Consider the following 26,708-nt stretch of genomic DNA (forward strand, 5'->3'; position numbering starts at 1 on the left):
GTCCCGAAGGTAGTCGGATACCTTAAAGATACATTGTAAAAAAGAGGCGACATGTTTGCTATATTTAGAAAGAACTCAGTTTTTTTGCGTTCCTGATTTAGTTTCTGGTAATTTTGAAGTGAAAATTTCTTTTAATTGTATATAGATACATATATTGTTTAAAAAAAAAGGCTATATGGTTGTCATATTTAGAAAAAATTAGCTTTTTTGGCATTCCTGATTTGATTTCTTTTGATTTCTTTAATACTATTTGTTTTTGCTGCAAGCAGTGCCCCATGTACAAGCTAGTTTAGTATTTAAAGTAGCGAGACAAAGTTAGTTTTACAAATTATCATTTGGATTTAAGTTTCAAAGTAATTATATTGTTTACTAGGTAATAAATGTTTTAATAATAGTTTTTATTCTAATATCAGTTTTAAGTGTTTATTACCTCTCAAACCACATGTTTACTATTATATATATTTTTTATTTTATAACCATCGTTGAGTAGCCGACCCAATTTTTTGGGTTTACGACTACTAATGTTCAACTCCGTAACCTTATGATTTCAAACCTCATTCAGAAGACAAGGGATTTTCTAAATTAAATATTGGAAGAAACTTACTTTCGTCGAGGACTTTTTGGTGCAACTAACCAGCATTTACGTTACATGGAGAGGAAAAACACGAAAACCTCCCACTGTTAACTTGACAACAAGAGGACTCTAACCCGTGATCCGACTGAGGACATTTTATGTCAGCACTGCGGTCGGGAAAATTCGTATCGACCAGCCATCGCTGGGATTCGAATCCGGTAAACCTCATTAGAAGACGAACGCCCTATCCCCTGAGCCATCCCGGCTCTTACTATTATATAACCACATTTATTGCCTTCACTATTTACTGTGTTCACTCTTAACACAGTGAACTTTTTGAACCAAATCACCTCAAAATACACCGGACACAGTAACCTGGAAATATGGTAGATAAAGATCCTGTAGCACTCCCTTATATAGAAAATACCATCCATAGTTTTGATTTCGTTTTAATTTGAATAGGAACATCTGTGATCTTAATATTTTTTTCAAAAAGCACATTAAATTTACGAAATAAAGTAACACTACGGTTAACCCTTAATGAAAGGCCTGTCTCGCGCGCAAATTCGTGGAAAGTCTAAAAATATACAAGTATATAATTAGATTATTTGAAACGTGCAATTCATTACGAACTTATCAAACAGAAGCGAAGTTTGAATAGCAATGATGGTATAAATGTGCTATTTAACATGCATTTAAAGCAATAAAAGTGCTACGAATTTTGAATAGCATTAATTGAATAGATGTTGTGGAATGTTTTCAAATTCTGAAGAAAAAAACTCACATGAACATACATTAATGCTTTAAAAACATAGAAAAGAAAAATACGCTAAAAAACAACAGAGGGTACTTAAAAGGCGGCAACGATCTTAAAAAATTTATTTTTATTTCCGTGAACATATCAAAGTTTTAAAAGCACGATACTTGTACTTTTATGTCACTAAGCTAAGAACTGGAGACAATATTTACACTCATATGACAGCACTTTCAACATGAGTATTCTTCTCTAAAAAATAAAAATAGAGATTTTCTTCCTTAATCATTTCTCATTCATCTAAAAATTCTTTTTAATTAAACTAAACCTATGATTAATTCTTTCATAATAGATTGAGAAACTTTGTTATTTCATTTACAAATTCCTAAAGGTTCAAATATGATGCATCAATGACGTATTATTAAAATTATTTAATGTTTAAACTTTTAATAGAAGATTGTGTTATGTTACTTTTTAAAAGCACACAGTTTTCCATGTACAATATTTTACAATTGATTACGGTAATAGAAGATTATATTATTCTGAAAGATTTCTAAATAAAATGGTTTCGTTGAAAAAATATGTTTTCTAAACATTTTATTAATGTTTCTAAAAGTAAAATCCAATGGTACTTTGATCATGTTCCACCACTTGGTGTTCAACTATACGTACCTTATTTTTATGTAATTCACAGTATCATCTTGATAATTGTCTCTTGGCAATATTCAATTTCTTTAAAATATGATTTTCTTTTAAAAGGTCGCTGCTTCCAGCTAAGAAGAGACCATCAATCCCCTATCTTCAATTGAAGAAGGAAATTAAACCACCAGCTGAAACCATGACCATCAGTGAAGGTCCAGATCAAGGTCATGCATGGGTCATTGCCTTCACGGCAAGTATTATCACTTTGATACTATCAGGTATATCAAAGATGGTCGGAATATTGTACGTTGCTGTTATCGATACATACGATGTTAGCAGAGAAGAAGCAACAATTCCATTTACATTTAGGAAATCTCTGAGATGCCTATCAGGTTTGTTTTAGCTACATTAAGAATGGAATTAATTAATATTTAAATAAAAATAATTAATTAATAATTATTTAAAAATAATCAATTAATAATTAATTTATAATGAATTAAAATTAATTAATTAAAATGACTTAAAATTATTTCATTATTAATTAATAAAAAGTAATTAATTAAATAAATAATAATGAATTAATTAAAAGGTGTAATACTCAATTATTTTGGCTTCAGAAGTAATAACGGATAATTTTATTTCTTGTAAGCATTAAGAAGAATTAAGACAATTAAGAATGGAATTAATTAATATTTAAATAAAAATAGTTAATTAATAATTATTTAAAAATAATCAATTAATAATTAATTTAGAAGGAATTAAATTTAATTAATTAAAATGACTTAAAATTATTTCATTATTAATTAATTTAAAAAATAATTAATTAAATAAAAAAACAATTAATTAATTAAAAGGTGTAATACTCAATTATTTTTGCTGCAGAAATAATAAAGGATAATTTTATTTCATGTAAGCATTAAAGTTAATAAAGAATAACATTAGTAATAAATTCAAGGCAATAGCTGAAGTAGTGAGGAATAATCATTTAAAATCATTGCTAACATAATAACATTCATTGTTAACTTTTCTTATCCTATGAAATTTGGTAATAAACTAATAAATATTAATTAGGGGTAATGGTCTGATAATTAATCATTATTAATAATGGTATGACGTTATGGATTTTTTGTAGTATTACACAAATGATGGCAATTATTGTAAATGATATAAAAATAAAAAATTGCCTAAAATTGTTTAATAATAGTTGACTATTAGTAATTTTATAATAGTTTGCAATCGGAAATAGTAAAAAAATGCGCATTTATTAACGATGGCCAAAAATTATAATTAATTGATAGTTATCATAAAGTTATCATTACCGATTTCTAATGGAGAATCTTTATTAATAATAGCTACAGTTTCAGTAAACGATTATAGTATCAATTTATTTATTTTGATGATTCATTTCAGGTCCTATTGTCGGTATTATGGGTCAAAGGTTCGGTATTCGAACCGTCACTCTTGTAGGGGCAGTTGTTGCCGCAACAGGAGCTGGTCTCAGTTTCTTTGCACCAACAGTCGGGTGGCTTGCCGTTTGCTGGGGTGGAATTCATGGTAAGACAAACGATGCTTTTGTTTATATTTATCAGTTTGATGTTGATAAGTAATAATACAAATAAAAAGGAGGAAATTAGTTGGAGTTAAAAAATTTTAGGGAGAGATTGAATAATTGTATAACTGTCCTTTTTTTATTCTCTATCGTTTCTATCTTTTTTCTTCTTTCTAAAAAGTCATATGAATTTTATGTTGAAGTTTTCCTGAAGATTGGTTAGTTTGTTAATATGTTGATTCATGCTCGCTACATCCTCCCAAATTATTGTACAATATACATCAGTTTGAAATTTAAAGGGAATTATAAACTCAGGCGTAAAGACTGCAGAAACAGGTATAAGAACTCTTTGATAAGCTACCTCGGTTTGGGCAAATTATATGTTTATATTTCAGGATCAGGCAGTAATCAGAAATAAAGAAAACGAAGGAAATAAAAATAAAAATATAACCACCGAAGCCGACGTCTTCAGGGGGTACCGGCCCTCGGTAGCCATAAAAACAAAACCATTTCTAATTGAACCATTTCTAATAGAAATGGTTTTGTTTTTATGGCTACCGAGGCCGGTACCCCCTGAAGACGTCGGCTTCGGTGGTCATATTTCTATTTTTATTTCCTTCGTTTTCCTTATTGCTACTTTTTTCTGAAATTTCTGCTGCTTTTTAGCGCGTTTTTTCAAAGAAGTTTTTTCTACTTAGAATTAAAAATATTTGTGTTTTCTTTTAGCGCTAATCAGAAATTACAAATAAACTCAGGTTACATAAAGGTAATGGGAACCATTTGATGAACCTACTCCGCTTGTGTAGTTTTGCATTCGTATTTAATATTATTATATTAAACGTATAAAGTCTACAAATTAACTAATCAAAATAATAATTATTCTCAATAGGTACTGGCGAAGCTTTTGCCAACACGTTGTTTCAAGTTGTTGTTAACCAATATTTTGAAAAATATCGATCAACTGCATCTGGCATTGCTTTGTCAGGAGCTTGTGTTGGATCTGTATTTTTCTCCTTCCTCATAGAATACCTGACTGAACAATATGGATTGCAGGGAACATTCCTTATTCTATCTGGGGTCATCTTGCACGTCATACCGGCCGCCATGCTTCTCAGATCTCCAAGCTGGATCAGAAATGGGCAAAAAAACCCAAATGAAAGTAAATAAATTCATTTACATTTTAATCGATGAAAAAGTTAGTTTTTTAATCTCCTCCTGAAAGGAGATGAAAAAATACATATTTCATAATATTTTTTCTTCATTTATACATTTTTTCATCTCCACTTGCATCTTTTTCAGAGTAAATTAGACATATTAACGAATTTTTTCTATTATTTTGATCGCTTTTTGAAGAATCATGGGAAGCATTTGTCATTATTTTTGTATTTTTTGATAATTATAAAAAGATTTTGTTTTAAATGATTAAAAGACAAGTATGTCTGTTATTGTAGAAAAGTCTATTAACTACACTGTAAAAAATTCTGTTAAATTTATGGCAAAAAACTGCCAGCTGTGTGAAAAAACTGTTTATTAAACAGGCAATTTAAAAAAAAAAAACAGACACCTATTATAAGTTCGGTTATTTTTGACAGGTTTTAATCTATTCATGATTATGATGAAAGAAAAACCTCTTTGTCAACGAAACTGCTTTAAACCGTCAAATATGATAAAAAAAAAAGTCTGTAAAGAGAACGGGAGTTTTTTACAGTGTAGGTTTTGCCAAATTTTTGCTATAGTGATAGTCTAAACGGCAAACGCGTTAGCTCTACAATCTTCATGTTCATTACCTATTTTCTTTAATCCACACTAGATTGAAAGACACACTGACACGCGCTTTTGTAGCATTGATACACTGATCTATTGATTTACCGAATAATTGTTTTCTTACACACTTTATATCACCCCCATTACACGAATTACGACTACATTTATAGAATTATTTATATGCCTTTTAAATGTACATATCACAGAGATGCCAACTTGTTCCGGACAGCAGATATATATTTTAACGTGGTAGTTTATCAATTGTGATTCTTGGTTTAATAAATTCAATTTAGTAGATTTTTATCCATCACTATTTCTAAGCAATTCGTAGGCTTATATAATTCATCACTTTATAATACTTATGTCATGCTATACATTTTACAAAGCAAGCAAAAATAGTCAAATATTTGCAAAATTTACTTTGTAGTTATTTACCGTTTTTTCAATTATTTTGGCGTGTCCGGAGCAGTAGGCATCTCTGATATCATTTGGTATACAGCATTTTAAATAATTAAAAATTATTTTCTTTATAATTTATAATTTTTTTAAAAATTTTATGAGGTTAATGACTTTAATATTTTTCCATTACAGTGCATTTTGACAAACAGTTTAACGGTTATCATATTGCTTTAGTCTGAAAATTAGGCAACAAAACAAAATTAATGTTGCTCTTATGTATGAGCTTAGAAATATATCAATCAAAATAACTAATCAATTATCAAAATATATCTACTTTAATTTATATTCATGTCTTTATATTGTATAGAATATTGTGTATTTTTTCAACTGTAGTTTTTGGCCGCAGCCATAAACTAGTAGGATGTAAAAATGAAAAAAGTTTTTTTATATATTGGTATTATAAGCTCGTAAAATCACTTTATGACACAAACAATCTTTTAAACACTATTGACTGGGTAAAACATACAAACTCACTGAAAATGGAAACAATTCACTGCATATGATGTATATATTTTATGAAAATGAGAGTTGTACGTATCCAATTAAGGATCGAAATCATTTAATAACTTATCTAATTTTTAGATTTTCATGTATCGAATTACAATCTTTCGTTTCGAATCGCCTATAATTATGGCAAGCTAATTAATTTATCGAAAATGATAATTTAAATTGCTAAACCAGTCATAAGACCTTATTTTCGTTGAATAAATATTATTTCATGGACTAGATGTTTTCACCCTCAAAACATGGAAATTATACAGAAATATTGAAAATTTGATTTCATATATTTCCTACATTTTCCATAAATCACAATTTGAGATTAATTGGCCACAACTATTAAAGTCCTTTATCCAAATACAATTTTATAAAGAAAAAGATTATATAATATTTTATTTGTCAATGACCAATACAGTTTGATGACCGAAGTAAGAAAAATTTTATGAGTCATTAATGATTGAAATAATAACTTTGCTTGGTTTATTTTAACACATCAAATGCCATGGGGTCACCGGTGACCGGCACTGAGTTTGTTCGTAGCGGTATGGGAGTCACCGGTGACCGGCGAAGCCAAGATTTTTAGAAATACATAATTCAAGTAAATTTTTAATGCTTTTAAATTTTTTATATTATTATCGTTACTAAATGGTTTGAATAAATTAATGCAAACGCACAAAAGTCATTTTGTTCGGACGAGCAAACCATGTAAAATTAGTGTGGCATTCAACGCGTTAAATTATGTCAATTTAACCCATTATAAGTACGTAGAAAGTATACTTCTTCCCAACTTCCTTAATTTTTAAATGTTCAGGGGAAATTATTTTTCCCCTTACACTTGTGCTGCCACCTTCTGATAACTTCAGAAAACATCGAAAAAACGAAGAGCTTTGTTTACATCAATGGGGGTAATAGTAAAGAATAGCGTTGGGTCAAGAAAAGAAGTTTACACTATTTTTCTCTTAAAGGTCAAGCATTCGTCTATTTGATTATTTCTCCTAGTTTATTTGAAATTATGAACACAAAATTAACAATTTCGTTTATTTTTTAAACCAAAAGTACCAGTTTAAAGCCAATTTGTTACAGCAGGAAAAAGTTTAAAAATTCCCCTCACCAACCTGCCAAAAAAATGGTTTAGAAAATCAAATTAATTTTAGATAATAGCCTTAATGAATTACTTTTTATAAATTCAATTTCAGTCCCTATATTTTCACGTAACTTTGCTATAAAAAAATGTCCTTTAAAGAGTTAAACGCCGAAGCGGACAATTTGAGTGAAATCGGTTAGAAGAAAAATAAAAACTTCGATAGAAATAAAATTTAAAAACATTTATTTCACTATTTTAGGAACTTTTCACCGTTGTTTTTTACTAAACTATTAGAATTGTATGATAAATATAACGGCTGATCCCCTTTACATTGTTAGGGCAAAGCATTTCGAATAAGATTGATTCACTGATTGTACAAGATTGCAATATTGCAGGAACCAGCTTGAAATCGAAAGCACAAATGTATGTGATTCCTGAAGAGTATGTCAAATCAAATGCAAATAAGAAGCTGAGCATTGTATCGCTGAATCCTAACCTTCTAGAAAAGAACAAAATCAGGGAGGCTTCCAATGTTCCAATGAAATCTCACTCGGCGACGAATCTCCTGGTCACACTGGAGAAAAAGTTGCAAAATGGAGGAGTGGACAATTTAGCTTTTGAATTAGAAAATGAAAATCATGAGGAAAAGAAACTATATGTTCAAGTAATAAATGTTTTTTTTCTTCTTATTTAGCATGATATAACTCAGTTTTATTTTTTAAACACTAAATAATAGTAAATAGGATAACTTTTTTAGAAAATCAAATACCCGTGCTCAAATAAAAGAAAAGAGTTAAAGAGGAGTCTTTAAGTTGTATTGGCAATCAAACTGGTTTTGATGTACAGGATATTAACAATTGAACCATCTTAATTGGATGCCACGTGCACTATTTAAAGATTGTTGTTTATCTTTCACATTCGAATACATGTTTGTGCTTCCCATATGCATCAGCATCAGTGTCATTTCGTTTTTTCGAATCTACATGATTGTGTTTCTTATACATGATTGCATTTTGTATACAACTCTGGGTTTAAATGATAGTGTTTTCGTCATATCTCAAAAAACTTTCAACCAAATTGGAAAATTTTTGCACACAATTGTAATATTCATTATTATTATTATTATTTTATTTATTAATGGTCGAAAAAATTTTGAATTTAAGGTTTATAATTCTTATATTTTAAGGGTTTTTTATAATTCAAATTTTTATATTTTTGAGGTTTACATTTTAAAAGGGCGCATTTCTTGTTTTTAGTTCTGTAAGGTTTATAATTTTCTACATCAATCATTTTAAAAAAAACGTAATTTTACATGGCATAATACAAATTTGAACGAAATCTGTCGAACGGTTTCTGAGAAATCAAATTCTAAAAAAACGGCTTCTTTAAAATTCGACGAAGAAAAAGTGTGTTTATCCAGAGAAAGTACGTTTTTGTATCTGATTTCGTAACTTAAAATATCGTCTGAATTAATTTGCATATTTAAACTCACTTCCTCAAACCATTATTATTGAGTCCTAGAACAGAAATATCCTATAAATAGATTAAAAATAATTCAGGATGGTCTGTTTTTTATTTTGCGTACTGTACACTTTTCAATTCACAAGATTGTGTTTTCATTCACATTAGCATCTGCATTATTCCGTTTCTTAGACATATATTTGAATAAGCACATATTATATTTTCTTTACACATAAATATGAATCTGCTTTATTCTAAGATCAGGGAGATTCGGATATTAAGAGGCTTTACGCAAGTAAAAATTTCATTTTCAGTTTGTAATCAATATCTTTCTGAGTTTGAAAATAATAGTCAATTTTTATAATTAGTAACTAATGTCTTCATAAACTTAGAAGTCATTCTGATTGTTTAGATTTTTGCGAATGCTTTTCTGCTTCTGAAATGAGCATATTCTTTTTAAGGTAGGTAGGCACTCAATTTACGTCGCACTAGAGCTGCACATATTGGCCACTGTCTGGGAAACATCTTTGAGGATGATTCGAAGACATTCCATCGCAATTTTGTTCCTCTGCAGAGGAGATGGCTCCCCTGCTTTGGTTACCCGACGATCTGCGTGTGATGTCAAGCACTTTATGGTAGAAGAGTTTAACTAGGACCGATGCTGTGCTCCCTCGGTCCTTACGCAGACTGATCAAAGAGGTTACCCACCCGCTTACTAACCACAGCGCATGATGCTTGATTTCGCGCATGATGTTGCGCTTCGTGTTCTACTGGGAACCGTGTCTTTACTATCATTCCACCGCGGGACCATATTCTTTTTAAAACTAATGATCAAATACATTTAATTTTTAAGGAATATCATTTTAAATATAAACATCACTGATATTTTCTGTAAGGTTACCGATATTACTAATACAACTTATTAACATGTTTCTGGTAAAATAAAAATACTTTTATAGCGCTACGATTTGTACAAATCTTTTCAAATAATCCTAGAAATGTACTGGATGACGATTTATATTTCTACAACTTGCTAGATTTAATATGATTCTTTTGTCAATTTCTAGAATAACCTTTTATCAATTGCCAAAGAAAACAACTCAACATCCATTTTAGATCACCAAACTTCCTTAAAAGAAGATTTAAATAAAGAAAATGTCGTTGAGAAGGTGGCCGAGAAAGAAAATAAGAATAGTTGGTTATCGAGCATTAGAACAATTGCCAAACTTTACACGAATCCAATTTTCCTGCTGATTTGTGTGTGCATGTGCACATATGTTCTCGTCTTCATCCCGATCATGACTAGTATGGTGGATTATAGTCAAGACAAAGGTCTTCCTGAAACAGCTGGAAAATACTTGATTCACACAATGGCTCTTGGCGACATCATTGGTGAGTATTGGTGACTGCCACGTTTCAGGCTATCACAACGTCTGTCTAGCTGTGTAATTTCAATATAGCACAAGATAATCTTAATTAATCACTTTATCGATCGATTTAAAAATGATCAACAGTTTATCTACACAAAGTTTCTATTTTAATAAGTAATTTGTTTAGCAATTATCACTTTTAATTCATATTTTTAGAATATATGACATAAACAAAGTTTAAGAAATGTACATATCAGGAATTTCAATATGAAAATTCAACATGGAAAAAACAAATTCAAAAGAATTACTATTAAGTGAGGTGGAATAAAAAAAATTATTAAAAGTAGTTAAATTGCCTGATAAAACTCTAAATTCTTTTTAATAATAACCTCTCAATTTTCTCTATTTCCTACTGTGACAAAACAGATTTGCATATTTTTAATCTTGCCTTCGTCTCCTGCAAGGAAAAAAACAAAATTACTATCGGATTACTATCGAATTAGGCGAAATTTGCAGTTTGAAGTAATGATCTGCAGGTTCGAATCCCAGCGATGGCTGGACAATCCGAACAGGCAAGCGCTGAGCACAATGCTGATGTAAAAGGTATTCTATGTGATAGACGGATCATGAATTAGAGTCCGTTTGCCGTCTGGATAACTGTGAAAAGTTTTCATGGTTTTCCTTTCTATGTGACGTGAATGCTGGTTATTTCCATCTAAATGTCATCCAGGAAAGCAAACTTCTCCCTATATTTGATCAGGGAGTTTCCTTGTCTTCTGAATTGGGTTCAAAATTTCACAGCTACGGAGTTGAATATTCGTAGTCCTAAACTTGAAATTGGATCGGCTGTTCAACGGCGGTTATAAAATAAAAATTAAATCTTGTCTTCTTCACCTGCGCAGAAAACAAAGCTAGACGAATCACTATTAGATGAGACGGGATAAAAAAAAAAACATTAGAACTAGTTAGATTGCTTTATAAAACTCTAACGCGCTTTTAATAATTACCTTTTATCTTCTCTTTTTCCTGTGACCAAATAGGTTTGAATGTTTTTAATCCTACCTTCCTTGCAAATAATTCTTCAAGTTTTTATGAAGTTTTTCTTTTCCTTGTTTGAATACCAATGTGCCGCTTTTTATGGGTTTATTCGCTTTCTTCATTTTTGATAAAAATTCCAAATAAACATAAAAAGTGATCCTTACGGAACGCCTTATGTTATATTATTTTTAAACATAAAATGCTCTACTTTTGAAAATGTGCTAATACAAAAGCAAATTAGAGAAATCGCCCAACGAAACCCAACTCTTAATGCATATATTAGAAGTTTAGCAGCCTGAAAAGCACGAAATGTTAGGTTTTTAGAAGCATATTATACGCAGTTGATAAATAAGACTTCATATTTTTCTACTAGGTCATTAAATGCAATAACGTTAATGTAAAAATGTACTTTGGAAATTTAGTTTCTGAAACAATGTTTATCCATTAAAATACTACATAGTATCTTCTTCTACTAAGTTTTCTAATTTATACTTTAAAAATCATACTAAAATTGATGCTATTTATTTGGTGCTTGAGCCTATTCGTTAAGAAAGCCATTTTCTCCGGGTCAATTAGGTAGTTCATTCTTTATCTCCAGAAAAAAAGTCTTTAATTGAGACTTGTAAAATATTTTTCTCCGTGATCATTAGCTAGCTCATTTTTTATCTTCAAGTTAAAAAAAACTAATTTGAGTCTAATTGAATATAATTTTACAAAATCAATCGAAATCTGCTGCTAGAGCACAGACACTATGGTAGTTATTTGCACCGTGACCATTAGACAGCTCATTCTTTATCTTCGTGTTTAAAAAAAATACAAGATTCAAAATCCTAATAGCCCTCGATCTGAGCTGACTATACTCAACAAAGTTTAATTTTTCAAAAAAAAAGTAGTAAAATTTTCGTGATTCTTAATGTACAAATTGTCTTGTCTTCTGAGTTAGGCTCAGAACAATAAGGAGAAAAAGAGAGCAACTTATTTTCGTACGATCTTTGAGAATAAGCAACATCAGTGAAAATAATATATTCCATATTGTTTTTTTTCCTTCGTTTCCTCTTCTTGGACGCTTGAGTTTGGTTGCGAGGAGTAAGACCTTTTTAGCCTTATCTATATATATATTTCTCTTACACGGCGACAAAAAAAAGCCTCATTACAACTCCCTGAATGGCAACGCTATAAAATCGACCAATGATTGCCGCTAAAAATGTCACATGCCAAATCTAGCTGAGGTGGCTCAACATATAGCGCTTTTAAAAACGGAAACTGAAATAACCAGAGAGAGCATTCTTACCAAATGTGATCTCTTCCGAAATTCACCCTATCAGCTGCTGCAATCTCATACTATTAAGCTAGGCAGAAGTGAGTAGTCTTTGTCGATAGATCTCTATTTTAGTATTTTGTCGAAAGCGCTTTTTTTTACGAATTTATATATTACGAATTTATTTGACGATTTTTGATTTATATCACGAATTTATTTGTTTTATTATTGTTATTAGTTATTCATTGAAAAATCAGTCTCAGTCGTGCTGTTACGCTTTAAGATTTTATACTATAGCACATTTCTAATAGGTTTAACGAATTACATGTCATTTATTTGAATTCAAATTTATTTTAATGAATTAGTATTTACTACAAAGATGCAATTTTTCTTTTTAAAAAATGTTGTTATATAGATTTGAATGATTGTTTTGAATTCTTAGAATTTTGTGCATTTGCAATGCACCTAAGTTAGTAGCGAGCAAAGCGAGCTTGGTCTGCGGGGCAAACTATATAAGATTGCGTAGCAATTTTCGGGGGTTGGCGAGCGTTAGCGAGCAGGAGGCGCAGCCCACTAGTTTTTCATAATTATTCACTATTAATACCATTGGTTGAAAGAGTAATTGCCCGAAAAACTTACAATAACTATCGTGTAATTGTTTTCTTATTCTTCTTTTTCCCATGCAGGACGCCTTTGTTTCGGTTGGGTGACAGACAAAAACTTGATGTCCATGCCCAATTACATGATGTTGACATTGTTCCTTCAAGGTACGTTCATACTGTGTCTGCCAGCTGCGTCAACTCTGCCGGAGTACCTGATACTGGTGGCTTTTTACTCCCTGACAGCTGGAAGCATGCTGGTGCGCATGCCTGTCATAATTCTTAAAAATGTCAAGAAAGAAGAGCAGTCCATAGCCATGGGGTGTTATGGCTTTGCTTCTGGACTTGTGCCATTTGGGATACCATTTCTTATAGGTAAATGTTTATTTCTGTCAAATTTATAGTTCTTTTTAAATGTTAAAACTATACTAGTTTGTTAATAAAAAGAAAACAAGTTTATATATCACGTATAGAAATAAAGCTTATTGAACAGCAAATTAGTCATTCTAGAGAAATCATGAAATCAGGTTTAAGTTGGAGGTAGGTCTGTAATAATGTGGGAGCGTTTTTTATAATGAATTTAACCGGTACACTGTGTTGATCACTTGTAGGAAGTGATCAAATCACCTCCTTACATTATGAATTATTAGGTGCTGAATTTACAGTTTACAAGGGGATATATTATTTCGGTTGCAATTTTTCAAAATTATTATGAATTCGAAAAACCTTGTTCATTGCATATAAAAAGTATATAATTTTATTTTTCGCTTTATTGCAGGCCATTTCAGAGATCATTATGGGTCCTACGATGGAATGTACTACCTACTCGGAGGACTGACCATTGCATCTAGTTCATTCTGGTTGGTCGAACCAGTTTTAGTAAGATGGAAAAATAGCAAAATTGAAGAGTCTCAGAACAGCATTAATGTCTAAATAACCCACAGTACTCGTACCTGACGAGTACAGCTTACAAGCAACAAAAGTCTACTCTTTTCCACTTGCGCCCGATACATCATCATCATCAGTTAAGGGGCATTTCAATTACAGTCGATGAAAGAAATGAGTTGGAAAAAAGATACGAAGCTTTTGTGAGAAGACAAGCTCGAGAGAGTTTATTGGAAGTAAAACGTCGTGTGAAACTGTTGAAAGGTTTGAAAGATGGTTATTCTCCATAGGCTTCATGCACTTCAGAAAATGTTCAGAACAGTCTTCCTTTGCTGCAAATAGTGTGCCAAAGAAAAACATTTGCATTAAAAAGAGTGCCAAATTTAAGTTACGTAATAGTAGTTAAAATAATCTTCAACAGTCAAAGGAAGTCTTTTCTGATGTAATCTGCCGAAACGAATTTAAAAAAAGATAAAATTTATAAAAACAGTCACAGTTTGATTTCTTATTATACCTATCTATCTATTTTACCTATCTATCTCTCTTGGAAAGCTGTAAGCTTTCCAAGACAGCTGGAACTGGGAAAAAAATGTTAAATTTCCATTCAGGCAAACTTGAATTCACGAAAAGATAAAAATGCATGTGTTTTTTATATGTTTGTCAATTGATATAGCAAAACATTTTTCAATTGATACAAGAATTGATTGATTTTCAATTGAGACTGATCTGTGTGTGGAGTAAAAAAATATTTGAAAAGAAATTGGAGATCTTAAAAATAAAATCATTCAGAAGTTAGGGGCTATTGCATCCTTTGCACGTGGATACAATTCCTGACATGCATTAACAGAATGTCAAAAATTGGATTAACAAGCATTGTGAAGCAGTTACTATCTCTTTAAGTGATAATCTATAACTGTGCACATATTGCACACATTTAAACAGTTAAATGCATCGATCAATATCAACAATGATTTGAGATCTAGAATTCTTTTCTAACACACAGGTCGCCCAATTGTAAATATTGCAGAATCCAACAATATTCTGCGAAATCCAATAATTTTTCTTAAAGTATTACACTAAATGATGTTCCGTTATTTAACCACTCATTGCTCGTTATTTAATACTTATTTTTATCGACATTAAGAAAAAAATGATGACGAATTGATTGATAAGTATTCACTGGGGTTGGAACGGAGCTTATTGGTAATTTAAAAAAAAAGGTTGTTTCATTATTTAAAAACCACGTAGAAACGGAGTTACTTTTAGTAAGGTTTACGAAAGAGTGATGTTACAGAGTCTTTTAGAAACTCGAAATTTCCGACGTCAGTTTGACGTCAAATATTACTGGCTATGTGGCAACAAAGTTTATCTCCTTGTACGAAAATAGCACTTTACGTTTGCATGACATGCATCCTTTACGCTTTCTTTTTATGCAACAATGCATACTCAAAGATCATACGTCATGAAAATCAATCTAGACTTAAAATTAATGGTTTATATGAAATTATTTTTTCTTCAGAATTTACAGGATTTTTTTGTTTTACTTCTACTCAGAATAGCTGAAAGAACAACGTGGCACAGGAAAATTGCATATTATTTTGAACCACGCAGCTTTAAGGGAAGTTTCAACTCACAGAAATAAGCCTTCCTTTAAAACTGACTCCTCAACTTAATACTATATAGTACGCAAAATAAAAATCAGAACACTTGAATAAATTTTCATCTAATGACCGAAATTGTTTGTACTAATATACAATTTTAATGGTTTGAATAATTTAATTTTAAATATGCTAATTAATTTAGGAAGTAACGAAATGACTTAGTTTTTTTCTGAATAAACGTATTTCGCCATATCTCTGTAACTATTTACATAATTCAAAAAAAAATTATACACAATTATAAAATACATTTATTCAAAGATAATTTGAGGCAATATATAATTTGTTAGGAGGTTTATAATTTTTATTTTAAAATTTTAAAATAATAATAATTTTAATCTCGAGGTAATATTTGATATAGTTTAATATTTTGATATAGTTTTCAACTCTGTATTTTCAACTAACATAACCTAAAACTTAAAAGAAATTAACTTAATAGTTCCTAAGAAAGGAAACTTCTATAGGTATATTTTAAAATTTTGTTTTCGACCAATGGGATTCCTGTAAGTGACGGAGTAAGGGTATCTCGATCCTGGTTGGTTGTTGAAATGTGGCATTTGTTTACGTTAGCAACTGTTCTTTCCATTCTATTTCGAGTAAGCAATGCTCGTCTAGTATCAGTTCTCTTAAGTGACACATTCTATATTCTTACAAAAAATTTATTCCACAAAGATTTTAATCTTTTCACTATATATTTCTTACTTTACACAAAGATAGGCATGAAGCCATGTAGAACATAAACAAACTAATTATGCATCGAAGTTCTCAGGTACTCAAAACAAAAATATATCATCGTTACAATAAAATGCATAAACAAATAATAAATCTAGGTTAAGTAAAAGACGTAACCGAGAAAGAATTATATTTCAGCAAATTTGATGTATGATACGGCGCTGTATTTAATAAACTTCGCGTTAATTAACATTCTAACTTATGTGGAGAAACTTTACTTAACATAAACACGTCATTTTGCTTATAAGCGATTAACTGGGAGCCGCGATGGCTCAGGGGATAGAGCGTTCGCCTTCCAATGAGGTGAACCGGGTTCGAATCCCAGTCGAAATTCCGCATCCGGCTTGCACTGGCCACAGTGCTGACGTGAAATATCCTCAGAGGTAGACGGATCATGGGTTAGAGTCCTTTTGCCTTCAGGCTAAGCGTGGGGGGTTCTTGTGGTCTTCCCCTCCATGTAACGCAAATGCGGGTTAGTTCCATCAAAAAGTCCTCCACGAAGACAAATTTCTCCCAATACTTGATCCAGGAGTTCCCTTGTCTTCTGGATTGGGTTCAAAATTACAAGGTTACGTAGTTGAACATTAGTAGTCGTAAACCCAAAAATTGGGTTGGCTGTTCAACGGCGGTTATAAAAGAAAAAAAAAACGATTAGCTGGAGCTGGCGTCATAGGTCACATGCATAAGTATTCGTGATCTTCTTCTTCTTCTTGATCTGTAAGTACCCGATTCCGCTTGAATTTGCAGTTTTTCATATGAAATTACATAATTTAAAATGATGTTAGTAAGTGTTCATCTTTATAATTTAAAGTTAGGCTTATTATTGGAATAAAAAGCAAAAGTTACTGAATTATCTGACAAAGGAAAGGCTTAATAAATTATCTTAAAAAAATGAAATTTTGTACTGACTTGTCTTTAGACAAATGAGTTTTTCAATTGTGCTCAAAAAAAGTTTTATTTAGTCAAAATTTGTTTCGGAGATATATAAATTAAGGAAAGAGTGAAATTAACATTATGTGTCCAAAGTCTTGGTACGTTCTCCCACTTAAACTATCGAAATTATATTTTGCAGTTTGCGGTTAAATCCTCCCATATTTACAAGTCAAAAATCAGAATAGGTGGAAAAAAAGTAGGTGTATTCAGAGAAAACACATTTTTGACTTTATGATATATTGTCTTATATTAATTAGAATATTTAAAATCATCCTGATCAGCCTAAAATCATTAAGACTGCATATTAGTTCGAAATTATTAAACCATTAAGATGCCTTCTTTTTATTTGGTGCCCTACACAATTACAGTTAATTGAAATAGGTTCTAAAATTTCACAAAACATCACATGACATATTCTTCCACAAACTTCTTCGCATTCAACGAAGAGTTTCGGCATAAAAAAATATGTTTACCACATCTGGGAAATTCTAGAAAGCATCTTAAATCTTGAACGTATTGTCTTTCTTAAATTTACAACGTGTCGGCAATAGCAGTTGATTCTGATGTAATCAATCTTACTAAGCCTCTGCAAACATAAACAGTGGAAGTAGATTTTGACATACATACATTTGGAACGGCGTGATAAAGCTCAGAAAGTTAGATAATATCACTTTCTAAATGTTAGTGGAATTCTTGTTTACTTCAGGTAAAAGCTTATAGGTAGAAATTGCTTGTGTGACGTGACGAAACGTCATGATTTAAGCACAAGTTCTTTTTACGTAACATTGGTGTAATGATTACGTGCGTTATGAATACATTAATGCTATATTTAGCTTCAATAGATTAATTAAAATGAGGTACGAGTATAGTGTTGTTTTATAATCGTATGTTTCCCCTCTATGATGCCATAAAGTTGGGTGTTTCTCTATCCATTGGCAACACTATTCACTTTGTAGGGTTGTCTTAAATAAAAGTTCAAGAAGTGTTTTAAAAAATATAGCTATACGTTAAGTATTTATTTCGATTCATTGTGTTAGGTTGTTGTAAAAAATAATTTTAGCCCCTTTGAATAGTTAGCTGTACCTCAAGAATTTATTTAGAATACATTTCTTTTATTTTAATAAAAACTTTGTTACGAAGTAATTATTTAGATATATTTTTGACCCTTTCACAAATTGCTGTAGAAATTTTAAACATAAACTGTGTTAATATGCCACATACTGTCATACCAATTATAAGTAACGGAGCTTGTCTTTATCATACAAGCGTATGTACATTATACGATACTCAAGTTATGGTTCGCGAGGTGCGTAAGAAGCAGAGATGCCAACTTGCTCCGGACAGCAAATATATATTTTAAAGTGGTAGTTTATCAATTGTAATTCTTGGTTTAATAAATTCTGTTTAGTGGATTTATATCCACCACTATTTCTTAATAATTCGTAGATTTATATGATTCACCACTTTTTGGTACTAATGTCATGCTATACCTTTTTAAAAGCAAGCAATAATAGTCGTATTTGCAAAATTTGCTTTTTAATTATTTACCGTTTTTTAATTATTTTGGTGTGTCCGGAGCAGTTGGCATCTCTGAAGAAGTAGTACAGCACATAATGGAACTGTGGGGGGGAGGAGTTATCGACAATGCCAACCTTCATCTATCAAAAGGTACCTCGTGATTGAATCAAGTTAGCATGTCTAATGTACCAGCGAATTGATGTTTAATTTTCGTAGCGGTAGTTACGCCACAATACTCCCCCACCAGAATTTTATCAGGAATAGAATTCGATAAACGGATACCACTAGTTGCTGTACTTGTGAAAGACCGGGAGAGCTGGATTAAGGTCACCGGGTTTTTGAGTGCTGAATGTGAGAGGTATATTAACTTTACGGTCGTAGTCACTCCTGTGTTGCCTTTAGCAGTCGAGTGTATGCAGGCTGACTTTGTGTATGATCGAGACGAGACTTAGTAGCAACAACGTGAGGAGGTGGATAATGTCGCAGTCACAAGTAGCAAGTCAACTGTTCAATGTGGACCATCCATTGAAGTAGGCGTTACCAGATTGAAGTGGGCGTTACTGTCAAGATAGGCGTGATCATATCACGTCCGTAAGTCGCCAATGTGGGGGAAGGGAGTTATCGACCATGTCAACCTTCATCTATGAAAAGGTACCCACAGAACATTGGCATGAATATTCTGCCTTACCACAGTACAGAGATGGAAATAATTTTAATACTTCTGCTGTCTACTATGCGGAAATGTTCCAAACTCATGCTTATGGCGACTTGTGTGATTTAATGGCTGCCATACAAATTTTAAAGTATTATTAAAACACATAAATATCGCAGACATCTCTTAAAAATAGTTAAAATTGAAATCAAAGTAATTCCGTTTTCGGCAAACAGTTAAACGGTGGAAAAATTTGGTTAGTATAGTGAATTAAATCTAACTAAAGTGCTAGGATTTGATGAGGGGTTGAAGAATTCGAACATTTAAATACAACTGCGCTGTACACTTGGCTTGGTTACTATTAAGGTTTGCATGTTGTACAAGATAATTTTGAAAGGTGACCGAAATGGTCCCCAAAGACGTGAGATGTTAAATAATAGTACATTCTCATGGATAATAATTAATTTAAATATGATAATGAATGCATAGAACGAGCATCATAAATGGATAAAAATATTATTATGGATTATAAGAAATGGGTATGAGTATTATATAAGGGTACATGAACTCACATATAAATTTTTATTGTAAATTTTAAATGTTGTTACAGTACAAAATATATAAATTGACAACTTTGCTTTATGTAGAAATTTTCAAAAAATGGACTCAAATAGTATTTAACAAAGTGTAAATTGGACTTAAACATTCTACAATCAAATGAATAGACGAAGTTTAAAAGTATTTTAACATTGGTTAAAACTTTCACTGTATCCTAACGATAACAAAATATCTCGGTGATAGGCATTCTATACAAGAAAAAGAATGTTTAGTGATCTAATGTACTGTTGACGCATTGACGTAACTATCACTTCCACAACCAGTGGTAAACAAAACTTTGGAAACTCTTCGTTCCTAGAGTGCTCATAACCAATTTATATTTGGTGAAATGCAGTAATTAAATTAGGTATATCTTTTTGAATGATCCTGTACATTCTGTAAGAATCCAATGTTTCATTTTACTTTAATAAATGTATGAAAGTATATAAATATGCTTGCTACCATGATTCAAATATTATACACTAATTTTAATATAAGGGAATTTAAAGAAGATTCCCAGCGAAAAGCGAATTTTTTCCAATACCGCTAGACGAAGTTATTGAATTTTGCTGGTAATAATCTATCTCTTTTTTTTCTATGGATATTTATGGTAATTGGTCAGATTTTGTTCTCATTCATCTTTTTTTTTCACTTCAATATTAACTCTAATAGCTTTTTCTCTATTCAATTATGGCTCAAACAAATTTTTCTCACTTCAATATCGGTAACCCTGACTCAGGGCTGCCATAAGTAATATTTTCAATATTACAGTAGTATTTTTTCAAAATGTAATGTTTTTCGTAGTATTTTTTTGAAAAGTGGTATGTTTATGTGTTTATTTATTTCTTTTTTCAATTTGTAAATCAAAGAGAAGTGCCACTCTAGTTTTTGTAGTAATATATCCCTTTATTTAATCCTTTTAATAGTATTATTATCCTTTTATTAGCATTTTATCTTTTTAATATTATTTAAACTTCCAAATAACTACTGTAAATGGCTCTTAAAAAATATGTAGTATTTTTTCAGATAAAATTGTAGTATTTTTAATATCACAGTCTGGCAACGCTGCCCTGACAAAACATATTTTACTATTTTTACTACATTTTTTGTTGGCATTTTAATTTATATTCAGTATTAATTAACCCAAATAATGCTTTTTCCTTTTTTTTACAAAGATAATATCAAGGATGTTCCGTATAACCTTAAAATATATTATTAGAATTTGCTAAAATATTCATGCTTGGGTTGCAAAACTAATAGCTAAGTAAGAAGAAAAAAAGTTATTAAATTCTAAATAACCATATTCAAAGTCACACTGAGCAAAAAAAAAAATTAAAGTACTGAAATCAAATGTATTAGTCTAATGGGGATTTGAAATCTTCCCTTTTTTTTAAGAAATCACAATTCAGTGTTATTATCCTATAAACTGAACATCGTGGATGATCATCCACCGTAAAGGTTTGCAATTCTACTATAGCTTCACTTTGTTTCTCAGCTAACAATAGGATTGCCTCTTTTGTAGTGTGAAACTATTGAAGAAAAATCAATAAAACATTAAAACACGAAAAAAACCTATTTAAAATTAAATTTCGGAAATTAAATGCAGGAAAAAAAATAGAGAAAAGATATGGTTTAAAGATAATCGTAAAATGTCTTGTATATCAACAAGCCTATCTTTTCGTATTTTTAATGCAACATGCACGGAAATACATCTCTAGTTTCCTTATTTACATCTTCAGTTGGAGTTAGTTATATCGAGAAATAAAAAATTAATGTGTGATTTATCTTTTCAAATCAAACACATATTTTTAACATCTGCAACGGGTGCAGGTGAAATAAAGTAAATATTAACGATAACGTGAAGAAGAGATATTATAACAATAAATTCATCGTGCAAATAATGTTTTCGAGAAGAATAATTGCCTCATATATTAATGCGTCATTATAATAATTAATAGTTGATTTGCTGTTAACAAATTGTTATGCATGTAGTCAAAATGCTGATAGCTACATTGAACTCTACCATTATTAGTGTGGAAATCTTTAAATGTAATTTTCTATGCCTTAAAAATGCTCAGCAAGGTGTTCCATGCTGGTAGGTTGTGATTGCAATGGTTACGAGTTTGAAAATGCATATCAGTCTTCACTTCGGAAAGAAAATCATTGTAATACTCAGACAAATGTCCAGCCCTGTACATCAACCCTTCTGTACATGAAAGTTTAAAACATCGTCAATTAAAATATCTGAAACTCCGAGCATTATATATATATATATATATATATATATATATATATATATATATATATATATATATATATATATATATATATATATATTGTACGCAGTAAAACAAAATGCTACGTAAAGCTGAACACTCCCACAATAGCAAATAGCAACCAAGGCATCTCTTCAAATTTTTTAATAGAGAGATATTTAATATTTAGTTTTAATTATGCATGATAAAGTAAAAAATTGATTTTATTTATTATAGCATTCTTAAAGTGACTAAGAAATATAGACTTTTTTATGATGATCTTAGTAGTTTTCCCTGTAAATAAGTAAATCAAGTATTATAATGTAATTTTCCGGATAATAATGACGACGATTTAATTCACAAACATAATTTTTTATCTTATTTTATTTTTAACCAAGTCAGAAAGTTTTTGAAACATGTCACATATTTTCAAAGTTATTCTGTTTAAGTTTCGTAATAAATATTACGCATTTTTCTTAAATTGCCAGATTTTCAGATAATGATATAGATAGAATGCACAACACACTAAAAAAAATTTTAAGCTTTCTCACGGGAAAAATAACAATCATATAACAGCTGTTCTTTAAAACACAAAAAGAGATAATGCATTATAATTAAAAACTACTAGAGAAGAATAAAATATTCTTTCACATGCAATAATGGTTAATAATTTCTATCTCAATTTTAAAAAAAAGTATATTAATGAAAATTGTGTGAAAAATATAATACTTGTCTTAATTTATATATATATATATATATATATATATATATATATATATATATATATATATATATATATATATATATATATATATATATATATATATATATATATATATATATATATATATATATATATATATATATATATATATATATATATATATATATATATATATATATATATATATATATATATATATATATATATATATATATATATATATATATATATATATATATATATTCCAGAATTGAGCATCGGGTCAAACAAGCATCACGTTAACATTCGTGGAGGTTCTTTTTAATCGAACTAGCTTGGAGTGGAAGATCATGAAACTCTCCCATGGTAAGCAAGACGGTATGGGGATTCCAATCCATGTTCTGTTTGCCAATTCTAATAATTTACGTCAGCACAGCAGTCAGTGCGAGCCGGAAGCAAAATTCGATTAGACCGGCCATTGCGAATTTCCAAATTCGAATCTAGTTCTTTGGGAGGCGAGTCCTCTAATCATGTAGAATCAATCATTTTTGCATCGAGTCTTTTAAACAAAAGTGGTGAAAGAGAATATAAATAAATAAAACATGTCCTTTCCCGGAGCTCTTCAATTGTGATTAGCCACGTGTATCATAAAAAATACTACTATAATTTGTCAGGATTGCACAATATCAAAACTGCAGCTTTTCGAGGCAATGCGATCATTTTAGCAGAAAATTTTAACGCGTTATAGAGTAGGAGATTCAAATTTTTATGTTCGCTTGCGCCGTATATTCACCTAAAGTTCTTTAAGTATAATTTATTAATTTTATCATAAGCATACAAATAACACTTACCTATTTCCTGAAATTATAACGCAATCTGCGATTATATTATCTTGTTCATTTCTTTGAAACGCAACTAGGTTCTGTCTTTTCATCGACATATGTCTGGGTCAAACTTTTGTTGCACTTCAACCTCTGTTCAGATTGCTTTGTCCTGGAATTTAGAAACAAATTAATTTCTATCAATCCTAACATGTAAAGTGTTAAAAAAATGAAAAGATTTACCATCGTAGATTGAAAACCGTATTGTACCGGATTGTGCTCACTGGGAACCGTTTAATTGTACGTACAGTGGCGCTCACGTACTTAAGGACATGTCTTTACGAAAAGTAAAATCCAAAATTTAATGTTCACGCATAAGTTTATTGAATTGATAATTATGTATTGGAACAAATAACTTATTTTTTATATATTTTCACAATGAAAATCATTTATCTAACTGATATACTTAAGGTATGTAACATTTTAGAAAAAATATGCATTCCGCATACTTAAGGACAACAAAATAAATATTTCTTATCGTTAATAAAATTAATAACAATGTAAAAAATGTAACAAAAAAAAAGATTTGGAGCTAGTATTTAGTCGGTAAGCCTTTTGCGGCAATTACTGCTTCACATCTACGAGGCATCGAATCTACTAATCTTGGACATCGCTCAGAAGGTATAGCGGCCCAGCCTTCTTGGACACATTTCCATAAATCACCTAAATTTTTTGGCTTTTGCTGTTTCACATATTTATCCACATCTATCCACAGCATCTCGATCGGGTTGAGATCTGGTGATTGGGAAGGCCACTGCAAAACCTCGATTTTCTTGCTTGACAAGAAGGCCTTCGCAGTTTTGCTCGTGTGCTTTGGATCATTATCGGCTTGCATGATTGGTTTTCTTGAGCGAAGTTTCCTGTAATAAGGCAGAAAAACAGTCTTGATAATGTCCACATACACATGCTGATCCATGATGCCTTCGATTTTGTGAATTGGACCACATCGTGAACGTGTCATGGCACCCCACACCATCACCGAGCCGCCTCCAGCTTTTACAGTTGATTTTGTACACCGTACATTAAATTCTTCACCGACTCGACGCCTCACATAACTTTTGCCATCTGATCCCATTCTGTTGAACTTCGATTCGTCTGTAAATATAACTCGATTCCAGTCAGCCGATGTCCAGTTTCGGTGTCTTTTTGCAAAAGCTAATCGAGCTGCTATATTCTTCTTTGACATCAACGGTTTTTTCCTACATACGCGACCCATAAGCCGAAACTCATTTAAACGCCGTTTGATGGTATTATTGCTTACGTGCTTGCCTGTTAATTCAGCGAATTCTTTTCTGGTGTCCGGGGCGGTTTTGTGACGATCAGCTTCAGAAATTCGATGAATAATTCGATCTTCTCGTTCAGTAGTTTTGCGAGGACGTGGTTTTCGGGATGCTTTTTCAATACTTTTGGTCACTTGAATAGATTTCAATGCTTGAAAAACTGCTGTTTTTGATAATTTTAACCGCCTACTACTTTCTCTAATGCTTAAACCTTCTTTTCTCAGAGTATCTATTCGACATCTCTGTCCATTTCTAACATTTTTTCCTTTACTCATAATAATGTTGAAATTTGTACTAAAAAAAGGAAAAAAATTAATATAATGTTTTAAAGCATCAAACAAAGATAATGTAGTAAATTACACTTACATTGATCGATAAATTGATTGTAATCATTCAATAACTCATGATTAGACAAACTATCCTTAAGTATAAGAAACGTAACAAAATACTATATTTTTTAAATAAACTTTTATGAAACACTTGTGAACACGAATCAATTATTTGAGGATTGAAGTTCAACTAAGGTAGAATTCGACATCTTAGATATCTTGATCAAAACATAATATTCATCCAATATAATGACGCATTTATTTTGAAAACACAGTCCTTAAGTACGTGAGCGCCACTGTAACCATCCATGCGGGTAAGATAAACTATTTTGCATTAACTAGCACGTACGCTTTTCCATTGATAACCATGAAATTAAGTTATCTAGTTTGTTCATAAACAATAAAAATAATTGCATTAGTACAAACCTTTCTAAAAGTGATGCACCACAAAAGTTTTTTTCTTTAAAAAAGTAATAAAATTCATTTGAAAGAAGGGATTTCGTGACACAAACGTAAGCAAAGAGTTCACATGTTTTACAACGAGTTTAGAACGAAAAATCTCAAATTTAAAATAAAAGTAATTAATTTTTATTTTCCAAGAAACATTGATGATCCACCGTGACCCAGATATCCAAATTCGGGTCGAAATCTATAAGTTGGGAATGCATAATGGCTACAATAGCTTGCTGCTGACAAAAACAGCATCATAATTTACTCAGCCTTCTTCCTCATAAGTCTATAACATTAAAAACTTTTTTTATTTAAGCATAAATCATATGCATATTTTCAAGGAAAGTTTTGACAACGCCTAAACAATCACTTGAATGCAATCTGAAATATTTATTTTTCGTTCCCATTCATTCATATAATTTTATCTTTCTATTCCGCTCGTTTTATTACCTTAAGGTTTTTCAGAATAATATGTTTACTTTCTAGAACTTCTGGAAAACACGCTTCAGTTTGATCATTTTGTCAATTTTTTAATTTACAACAACTCGACAATAGTAATTGATGCCGTAATCTGCCAAATATAATACAAACTTAAATAGGGAATGGAGATTATGGTATTTATCTGGGATGATAATGTTAAGTAAAGAAAGTTGAAAAATATTGCTTTAAATCTTTCTAAAAATCTCGGTTTGGTTCTATCACGTACCTCAGGTAGAAGCGGATGACTACAATGAAAGTTTTCTGTGACGTAACAGGACGTCATCAAGAAAGTACAAGAATCAGTT

At 30.8% G+C, this 26,708-nt stretch overlaps 2 protein-coding genes across 6 annotated transcripts in view; one reads left to right on the top strand and one right to left on the bottom strand.

Moving 5' to 3' along the window:
- The window catches only part of LOC107453244 (putative monocarboxylate transporter 5), a 53,451-nt gene extending 39,027 nt beyond the window's left edge, over positions 1-14,424 (top strand). For all 3 annotated transcript variants that reach the window (XM_087165975.1, XM_087165971.1, XM_016069991.4), the window contains exons 2-8: positions 2,088-2,362; positions 3,381-3,524; positions 4,409-4,678; positions 7,720-7,988; positions 9,853-10,177; positions 13,138-13,425; positions 13,829-14,424. In XM_087165975.1, the coding sequence (XP_087022101.1) occupies positions 2,167-2,362; positions 3,381-3,524; positions 4,409-4,678; positions 7,720-7,988; positions 9,853-10,177; positions 13,138-13,425; positions 13,829-13,983 (1,647 nt within the window). In that variant the 5' untranslated portion in view covers positions 2,088-2,166 and the 3' untranslated portion in view covers positions 13,984-14,424. The remainder of the gene's footprint in view (positions 1-2,087; positions 2,363-3,380; positions 3,525-4,408; positions 4,679-7,719; positions 7,989-9,852; positions 10,178-13,137; positions 13,426-13,828) is intronic.
- The window catches only part of LOC107453245 (uncharacterized), a 116,553-nt gene extending 90,248 nt beyond the window's left edge, over positions 1-26,305 (bottom strand). The window contains exons 1-2 of one of the 3 annotated variants that reach the window (XM_087165999.1): positions 25,900-26,305; positions 23,835-23,976 (exon numbers count right to left, since the gene is read on the bottom strand). The gene's annotated coding sequence lies outside the window, so the exon portion shown is untranslated. Of the gene's footprint in view, positions 1-23,834; positions 23,977-25,510; positions 25,662-25,899 lie in introns of those variants that run through there. The other 2 variants (XM_087166006.1, XM_087165992.1) reach the window with 2 other exon arrangements.
- Between the last annotated feature and the right edge of the window lie 403 nt (positions 26,306-26,708).

The sequence above is a fragment of the Parasteatoda tepidariorum genome, chromosome 1, assembly GCF_982258835.1.
Source record: "Parasteatoda tepidariorum strain Cologne lab strain chromosome 1, Ptep-v5.0, whole genome shotgun sequence".
Taxonomy (NCBI): Eukaryota; Metazoa; Arthropoda; class Arachnida; order Araneae; family Theridiidae; genus Parasteatoda; species Parasteatoda tepidariorum.